The following is a 10,303-nucleotide window of genomic DNA, read 5'->3' on the forward strand; positions in this document are numbered from 1 at the left end:
GGTCTCCACCCCCACAGACCATTACTGGGTCTTGAGTTGTTCGGAACCAGGCTGCAGAAGTGATGGGTGAGCATGTGCGTGCATTCCCACTTGTACAAGCAACAGGTGAACATGTCTATGCTCCATTTGTACAAGTGGCTTGCCCATTGCTTGCGCAACTGGAGCTGTGCATGTGTGTGCTTGCCCATGCAGAACCGTCCCCTTCCCCCCGCTGACCTGCAAAGCCAGAAAGATTGGGGAATTCTTGGTGAAGTGAGCAGTGAAATCACGAAAAGATGGTCCCACAAATAACTTGATCCCCTGTAGGGCTTTAATGGTCAACACCTGCACCTTAAATTGGACCCAGAGACAAACTGATAGCTAATGTAACTCACACAGCAGAGGTATAACATGCACTTTATCAGAAACACACATAACTGCCTAAGCTGCTGCATTTTGAACCCGGCTAAATTTTCTGATTTCTGGATATTCTTCAAGGGCAGCCCTATGTAGAGTACATTGCAATAGTCCATGGGAGATGACCCAGGACATGAGTGACTGTGAGTAAGGTCCCTTGATTCAGGAACTGGCACTACTGGCACATGATACAAAGTTATGCAAAGGCCCTCCTAATTACTACTGTTATCTGCTCCTCAGGAAAGAGTCATAAGTCCAGGAAGTCCCCCAAATTGTGCACAAGATCTGTTTGCAACAATGCAATCCCATTCAGTCCTAAAGATAATAACGTCCTAGAACCAGAAAGCCCCAAAACTAAAGCCACTCAATCTTGCCAGGGTTCAAATGAAGTTTGTTGTTCCCCATCCAAACCTCCGCAGCCTCCCACAGAATTAATAGGAGTCTCCACGGTTTTGTTTTGCTTTGCCATGCAATTTTATCATAATAATGGCACTAAGGCCTCATCTTTTTCCAATATACTTCATTTATCATAAGAAAATACCTTAAGTGCAATATTTTGTAGCCAATTGGGTATGATATTAATTAGTCTTGGGAAGTACTTAGTTTCACAGAGAAGCTGTTTGTTGGTAGTAAATTGATTCATAATAAGTTATTTGTTGCTGAAATGTCTTAATTTCCTTCAGAGTCTTATAGCTGAATACATGCTGCTAATTTTGATTAATAGGCAAACATTTGTTTTTGTTTTATACTTGCAATAGCTAAGTCCAACTTCCAAATCAAAGAAGTTTCCACAAGGTCGGGCTATTCCCCCCATGGGACCTGAAACCAAGGTGTACGTGGTTTGGGTTGAACGCTATGATGATATAGGTACATGAATCTTGGGGTTTTATTATAAATATGAAAGTCAAATCTTCCTTCCTTCCTTCCTTCCTTCCTTCCTTCCTTCCTTCCTTCCTGGTTTTCTGCTAATTTCCCATTCAAATTGTCATCAGGTCCAGTCCTCTTTATTTTTTATGAAATTAGAATTAACTAGCTACCACTATTTGCAATTACAAATTTGATTTAGTTTCCAGTTATTATGTTTGTGTTCTCTTGAAACTTTATGGATTTGAACATGTATTTATTGTTGTTATTTAACCTTATATTATCCTTGTCTTGCAGAGAATTTCCCTCTCTCTGACTTGGTTTCAGAGACTAGCACTGGAGTAGAAACTACAACAAATAGCAGCACTTCACTGAGGTATGATTTAATTTCTCTACCTTTTCAGTGACACTGTTTCTATGTGGACATAGTTCGCATCTGTTCATCTGCAACCTGTGAGCAAGGCATTACCACATCTAAGTCCCAACCAGTAAATTGTGATAAACAGGCATAAGTCAAATATGGATGGATGGAAGTATGTTTACTTCATTTCCATATATATGTATATAAAAATGTATATTTTTCATGGTATGGGCAAAATACTATTCCCTAATGACATTTAAAGTTGTTGCAGTTAATATTTCTTCCTAATGATTTTAGTTTTTGTGCCTTGGCCACACATGGGTTCTGGTTCTTAGATTTGCAGCTTGCTTCTGTTAACTCCAACTTTCCTATTGATATTTGTGTGTATTAAGCCAGCCAATCCATTTGCTATATAACTGGTATCATTTTAGAATATTGTCTACGTATGGTCTCCTGCTGAGCTTGGGGAAATAAATGTCATGGTATAGCTGACATCTTTGTTATAATGTTTTACTTTTTATTATTTAAAAACTGAATCCTTCAATATTGGCCATCAAAGCACAATTGCTTTGTTTAGACATTTAAATGTTCATTGGTTTTAACTACTTATGTGATTTTTAAGGTCTGCTACTCCTGAAAAAGAAGTGCCAGTGATTTTCATCCATCCCCTCAACACTGGATTATTCAGGGTAAAAGTACAAGGAGCTACTGGAAAATTCAACATGGTTATCCCTCTAGTGGATGGCATGATAGTTAGCAGAAGAGCTCTAGGTACGTCTTCTATTAATATTTGGTTATTATACTAGCTTTGAATGCAGTGTATTATTATTAAAGAGTTCTGTTACATTAGCACTAGGCTACTTCCAATTAGAAAAAAATAGATCCATTAATTCTTCCTTCTCCTTGTGCTCAAGCCTCTTTCAGGGAATATTCCAGGCATGAAGCCAGGTTTTCATTATTTATTGGGGATTGCTTGTATATTGGTGGTATGCTTTCATAACCCCATTGAATCTCCCAGTGTTAGGGAAATACATACCAAGGGGATGTGGAAAAAAGTGATAAAAGGAAAGTTGAACTTATACTAATACTTTTCAGATCTATTGCTTACAGATATATATATTAATAACATTCCTAAAAAGTGAGAAAAAGTGGTGAGATTCTTCTAAGAATATTCCAATAAAATCAACTTTCTGTCAGTCCAGAGTACAACCTCAAGTCAGACGTGCAAGGCAATATAAATATAAGCAGAATTGGGAGCAGTGAGGATTCAGATCCTTCATCCTTCCCATCCTGGTCCTCCTAATCCCCATTATTTCTTAGGTTTTGCAGTATTGGAGATTCCTAATCTTAAAAAAAAATCAGCCAAGTATGGGAGCATAATCCCATCAATATATGGGTTCATTAAATAAATATTAAATCATAATAACACAGCCTACTATGGCAGAATTGGCTGGTATGGAAACAGAATCCTGAGTTGGATTTTACTTCTTGTCATGCTAGCTATGATTGCTGGATGATGACAGTCAACAATATTAAAAGGGTGACAGGTCCCTTATTTTCAGCCCCTTTAAACTTTCCTAAGTCTATCTTGAGAATGAAGTAATTAGACATTGAAATTGCTAATTCTGTAATAGGAAGAAACAGTTATATACTGCATCTCAACTCTCCTGCACATATCATTGTATTTAGCAAACAAAATGGTGTCTATCAATATTATTTATTGTTGATGTTTTGGCTATACATTCAAATTGTTAGAATAAAAATGAGAAAATTCCTGAGTGAAATAAATTGTATTAACTTTATTCCCTTTTTTATTTAAGGGTTCTTAGTGAGACAGACAGTAATAAATATTTGTCGAAGAAAAAGATTGGAAAGTGACTCATACAATCCCCCTCATGTCCGACGAAAACAGAAAATAGCTGATATTGTCAATAAATACAGGAACAAACAGCTGGAACCAGAGTTTTATACCTCTCTTTTTCAAGAGGTTGGACTGAAAAACTGTAATCCTTAAACCCAGGACCCTTTTTGAACAATTAAATTGCAGCTTGGTATCTGCAACAATGAAATAAAATCTTCCCATTCATGGACCTCTTGTGTAAACAAACCACATTCTCAGCATGACTTCTGCTTCTACTGCAAGAAAATAAAGAGGACTTGCTTTTGGCTCCAGTCCTGCAGTCCTTCTGAGCACATCGCCACACCTCCAATGCTACAGAGGGAGAAGCTTTGATAATGAAGTATTATTTATTAATAGACAATATATCGGATGTATAGCAAACAGAAGGTTAACTACACTTCTCATGATTTCCCATGTTTGCGCAAAAAAAAAAGCCAGATTCTGAGTATAGAGTTAACACATGGTTTCATATTGGTTTCTCTAGCAGATTAGATTCAAGGGCAAATTATTTTAGATAAACTATTTGTGCATTTGTCTGCTCAGTTTGCTTTTCCTTTTACGAGCAAGTCAGATATATGATTTCATTTTACTTCTAACCAGAAAATTATATTTGGGTCTTGTCCTCTACTTTCAAAGCCATGGACTGGTTGTTAAATGTTTTATCTTTGTAAATTGTTATTGTCTATGTCTTCTGCTGGTCTGTCCAGGAAAAAAAAAATAAACCCTTGAACCTTTGGCTTAAGAGAAGGGAGAAGCAAAAATAATCTTTAGAGTACAAATGGCACATTTTGCTCAGTGGTTAGTTTTGGAATATATGCTTTGGTGTATGTATTGGTGACATCTAAGCTATCCATTACAATGTTTGAGACACAAGCAAAACCTTTGTTATGGAATTTGGTTCAGTTGGATGTATGTTATATGTATAAACATACATACACTCGCACATAAAAACTAGTACTTGAAACCTAAATTAAAGATTTCACAATTATGCTTTCACTCATTTCAATTGAATGCAGGACTTGGTAGGCATTTCCTATCTAATGACAAGAAAAATAAAAAACACATTTAATATGAAATCATAAAATTGTTGAAATAATTGGACATCTGTATATTTCAGAAGAGTTACAACTCTTACAAAACTTATTTTTTGGCCCTTGTGGCAAGGATAGCATCTAGAATTTGACATTAGAAGAGATGGTTCTGCCAGACACTGAGCATTCTTGCCAGCGTACTCCCCACCCCTGGCCTAATAACATTATAACACCTATTTTTGTACAGAATACATGTCGCATGATGGTTGAAAGATTATCTTCCTTCATTTGCATTGACTGCTGTGTTCTCTACTACTAGATGTTAACAGGACCTACAACTTTTGGTGGATGACAGAATGAAGTTCTAGTAATGTCTATAAGCCTTGGAAAATCTTTGCATAGTTCTGAAGATGATAAATGAGTGGCGTAGACATAGGGCAGGATAGAAATGCTTTTAGATAACTTTTGTTGACATATCTAAAAATTAACCTACACGTGTTGTAAATAGAAATATTTTTTCCCAGAGAGTATCCAGAATACTTCAGGGACAAATCTTTTTGGGAGCATGGGTAAGCAATCAAAAAGATTCTATGAACCTGGATTTAAAAATAATTCCTATTGGTTCAATGGAATGTAGCTCTTAATAAATGTATCAGGAGATATTTAGGCCAGCAAGAATTCACTTCCTGATTTTCCAACATAATTTGGTGCTTTGATCTTTTTGTTTTGTTTCTTTTTTTTCCAATCATCATAATAAGAGTATAAATCAGAATATTTTTAGTTAATTATTTAGAACCAGAAAGCTGAAAATTAAACACTTTGCCACAAAGTCACTGGCTTAACTTCATAATAATCCCAGAATATTTAGGACTGGTCACTTATATATCAAGGTGATTAATAGTCTAATAATTGTTTCTCTGTTATTGAACAAACCTGATTTAGAGAATAAATCTAAATAAGGAATTGTAATATGCCTTGGAAACTTAATGTGGAGCTCATGCAATATTTTGATTTTAAACATGATAATCTTCTGCTGACTTACTTTGATGAACAAATGGCCAGTAATCATCTCTAGCAAGTGAATCTTTATGTGTTATATTATTAAGCTGTTTCCATTCTAAAATTAATTATTATGGTAAATTCATTTCCTATAGCAAAGTAAGTATCATAAAATATGAATATTAATTCTCTTACTCTTGCTGGCAACAGCTAAACCTTTGCAAAACACTTCATAAGTTGTGCCTTTCCTTTTTTATATCCAATTTTACCAGGGTGCATGGCATAGACTTAAAAGGAAACATATGTAAAGGAATTGCATATGAAGGTTCCTTTTTAGATCCATATCATTCTAAATATTGATATGAAAAGAGATACTTTCTGGAGAGGGATGCAGCAAAGCTGCACTCATCCAGTGTGATTGCAAAAGTTATTTTTTGAACTGCTAAATTTCCAAGGAAAAGCATTTTGGGACAAAAATAGTAGTATTTTATTTCCTCTTTTATTTTCTTTATAGTAAAGTTAAGCCAAAGACGGAACAGCATTCAAGTGTGAACCAATTTGCAAAAAGAGAAGTTGAAAAAGTTTCTAGCTATGTTGACCGTCTATTTGTGTATGTAATATCTACTTTGCAATTGGTACTACACACTATTGGTAACTTCCCAATATTCCCAATATTGGGAATATTCACTTCCCAATATTCTTTTAAGAGGGATATTTTGTTCTTTAATGTAACAAATTGTGGCATTTTTGATGAGAAAAGTAACCCTAAATAATAGTTTTTAGACAAGATTGAGTAATGGACAAAATGGCTGCATTGAATTAGCAGGGTGATTATTGTTATTTTGTTAGGTTCAAGAGGACCTATTGGAAAATAAGGACAAACAATATAATCAATTGCAAATGGTTCTAAGGCAAGACTGGAACAGCAAATAGCAAGGCTAGTGAGGATCCTGAAATATATAGGCTTTTATATAGTATATTTGATACTGAAGACTTGCCAATATTAATCCAGTGCATGAGCACTAAACTTAATTGTAGACTTGCTTAGATACTGTTTAGCTCTATAAATTGACCAGTCACATTTAGTTCCTAGATTAAATGGCATGAACAATGCATGACTACCACAAAAACTATAACAAGCGTTGAACAATTGAGTGTCTGCATACACACATCAATTGCTGACGTAGCTAGAATTGTTTGAATCATATATGTATTCTGGACAAACCCATTAGTTAATATGATTACTAATGACCTGTCAAATCATCTTGACTTAAACAGGTGAAAGAAAAACAATTTAAAATGACTTTTAAACTAATTAAAAACAGGGTGAGATTTAAAATAAGTTGCCTTAAACTTTCCATTCAAATGTAAAGATCTGTAGCTCAGTAAAATAAATGTTAGTTTGTTCGACTCTTCTATGAAACCACAAGAAACATTTTGCTTATATAAGGGGTTTCCTTCCCCCCCCACCACGTTCTTCTGTATGTCTGAGTTTATCCCCTGGCTTGATTTTATTTTATTATTTGTTTTCATTTAGATTTCAGAAAAAGTAGGCAAACTGCCCTGAATCTACATGTGTAAATCCTCCTATTTAAATCTGTTTTATCATTAAACAAAAGGTCTTGGTGTTGAGGCCTATATATGATACTGTTGATAAATGTAATAAGGCAGCATATGCAACAGAAATCTCATCAAACAGCACTGAGTGTTTAAAAGAAATGTATAAGGGCTTACTTTCACTGCATTCTCCCAGATAATGCATATGATGTGGTCCTCTTGTACAGATGCTGGTTGTCTGTTTTCCATGTATAGTTGAGAAGGCTTCCAAATGCACTGGTAACTTTCTATTTTCTGTGCAGAACTGTTGATTGATTGCAATAAAATGTTTTGTCTAGACCTCTCCATAATAGTTGCATTTGAAAATTTAATTTTGGGATCAACTGAGACTTCAGACATGCTACATTAACCTTCCTCAAGCTGATAGAAGGTACTTCCAGATGTTGCTGGACATCCCATTCTGGGAATCCAATACTTCTGGAGGGCACTAATTTGAAGAAAGTTGTCTAATATAAATAAATTTAGGGTTGGCCATTGCATTTCCAAATTGTATTTTGAATATGATTACACAAGGTAATTAAAAAGAATGTAAGTTTATAAAGCAGATGGCTTTTCCTACCATTAACGCTGCTTGTTTCCTATTATCATTTCATTTTGTATTCTTTCATTCCAGTCTCTTTATGAGATACAATATTAGGGCTACACATATCTATCCTGTCTATTTCTGTCGTAAGAGCTCATGCTTACCATCCTTTCAATACATTATTATTGGTATAAACGGAGCAAGAAAAAAATGCAACCTTCACAGCACTTCCATATAAAAGGTGTCTGTTTTAGTACCTTCAACAAAAAAAGTTTTCACTTAAGAAATATAAAGCCCTTTTTCTTCAGCAGATTTTCAAGCATTTATTAATGTACAGCATGCATATATATACTACGAGGAGGGAAAGGAAGGGAATCATGTTTGAAGTAAGTAGCTAATCTATATGCAGAGCAGTTGGGACACAGCTGTAGGAAACAACGCTTGTTTCCAATCCTCAGAACCTTATTTGCTTCCATGGGTTGTGAAGAAATAGGAATGTCTTGAGAATTGGACTGTCCCATATGTGAAGTGGCTTCCCAGTCAGGAAGCATGCAATTGTCATGCAGCTGAATATTTGGCACAGGAGGATTATAGGACTACAATTTAAGATGAACAGGGAACAAAAATAACTGTGAGTTCACAATCATAAGAGGGTATCTTTGACAAGTGCTTTGAAAGAGATGGCCTAGATACCATATGCTTAAAATCATGTACAATTATGTATAAAGTTCTATATGTTGCCAAGACATGATTTTTTTTTGTTCTTACTGTATTTTCTGTAAATAATCCTAGCACTAAATTGTAAAGGTAGACTAAATACAAAGATGTGAAGCTGTGCTCCTCTGTCTCTAGTATTTTATCTCTTGTTTAGAGAAGGCACAAAGGCTTGTTTGTATTTATGCCAACTCCTTGTCCAGAAGAAACACATCAGATACTGAATGTAACACAATTAGTCAAATAAATTTTAAAGATTATTCTTATGTATTCAACTGGCGGTCTTTAGTTTATGTGCTCTCTTTCCTGTGGGGAAAAACTACCTTTCTCATAGAAATGGTGTAGAATTGCGTTGCTTTTAAGACATTGCAGGTTACCGCAGTCTAGAAGCGCAGCATTGCAGCCTTAGATTTGATTCTTTCTTGATTTCAAGCATCTTCCTTGTCCGAGGAGATTTACAGGTAGTCCTCAACTAATGAGCATAATAGAGTCTGGAATTCTGGTCATAATTGCGGCCATGTGAATGAAAATAAATTTCCAGTCTTTTTTGTGGCAGTTTTTAAGCAAATGCTGGGGCCATTAAGTGAACGCCATGGTAGTTAAGCGTTAATTTAAATGAAACCTCCCAAAAAATGCCAGAAATAAGCAAAACACATTCTGGTTACATGACAGCAGAATGTCACAACTGGTGGTAAAGCTGACCTGCCTGACATGCAGTCACATAACAGCAGGAGGCAGTGCAACCATTTATGACGGCCACAGGTTCTTTTGGCAAACGAGGTCTAGGCAGAAGAAGAACATCATGGCTTCAAAACCTAAGGGGCTGGTTTGGACAAAACTCAGCAGCACTTTTTCATACGGCTGTTGACAAAAATAGGATTGCCAACATGATCACCAACGTCCGATAATGGGTATGGCACAAGAAGAAGAAGAGGTTGTTTTACAGGCCCTAAAACACCCGTTCCATCATGGCTGTTGTAACTTCAAATAAAACCCCTGGTCATTCAGCAAGGAATATCTGTACACATAGGCCAAGACATGTTAAGTCCTGTTACATTTAATATAACCATCCACTCTATTGGACTCTGGGCAGTTTAGAAATATAAAAACTTTAAGACACCCCAGATTAAAAACATTAAAAAGGACTACAACCCTCTCGTCCATCAAATTAACTCCAGGCCTGGGACCAAACTGGCATATATGGCATACCTATGTAAAGGCCCTCCTGGCAACAGCTACTACAGGTAGTCCTTGACTTACAACAATTCATTTAGTGACCAAAGTTACATCATCACTGAAAAAAGTGATTTATGGCTATATTTCAAACAACCGTTACAGATCCATGATCACATGATCAAAATTCAGATGCTTGGCAACTGACTCATATTTATGATGGTCACAGTGTCCCAGGGTCATGTGATCCCCTCTTGAGACCTTCTGGCAAGCAAAGTCAATGGGAAAGTTAGATGCACTTAACCGTGATAACAATTGCAATGATTCACTTAATAACTGTGGCAAGAAAGATCGTAAAATGGGGAAAAACTCACTTAACAAATAGCAACAAATTTTGGGCACAATTGTGGTCATAAATTGAGGACTACCTGTATCTGCTCTTCTCAAATGGGAGAAGCACAACTCTGTTCAAGACCAACGATGAGATGTTTCTGACCTTGGGGAGCTCAGGACTACAGTGGCAACAGCCATTCAGGCTGAAGTCTGTTCCTTGACCTCCAAACACTGGGTCAGTAGCTCAACAGGTTCCCTTGCAAAGATATCAATCTGGGTATTATCAGCATGCTGATGGTTCTAAACCATGAACTGATGAATGACTCCACTAAGTGTCATCTAGATCAGGGGTGTCAAACTCGCAGTCCGTGAGTCAGATGCATCACGCGCTG

At 36.1% G+C, this 10,303-nt stretch overlaps 1 protein-coding gene across 1 annotated transcript in view; it reads left to right on the forward strand.

Annotated features, from left to right (window-relative positions):
- RALGAPB (Ral GTPase activating protein non-catalytic subunit beta) overlaps positions 1–8,675 on the forward strand; it is a 69,845-nt gene extending 61,170 nt beyond the window's left edge. Inside the window, exons 28-31 of the mRNA XM_070941644.1 lie at positions 1,155–1,263; positions 1,558–1,636; positions 2,244–2,392; positions 3,442–8,675. Coding sequence (XP_070797745.1) covers positions 1,155–1,263; positions 1,558–1,636; positions 2,244–2,392; positions 3,442–3,635 — 531 coding nt within the window. The 3' untranslated portion in view covers positions 3,636–8,675. The remainder of the gene's footprint in view (positions 1–1,154; positions 1,264–1,557; positions 1,637–2,243; positions 2,393–3,441) is intronic.
- Positions 8,676–10,303: the final 1,628 nt, after the last annotated feature.

Source organism: Pituophis catenifer, unplaced genomic scaffold, assembly GCF_029215685.1.
Source record: "Pituophis catenifer annectens isolate HBS135680 unplaced genomic scaffold, rPitCat1.0.hap2 SCAF_3, whole genome shotgun sequence".
Taxonomy (NCBI): domain Eukaryota; kingdom Metazoa; phylum Chordata; class Lepidosauria; order Squamata; family Colubridae; genus Pituophis; species Pituophis catenifer.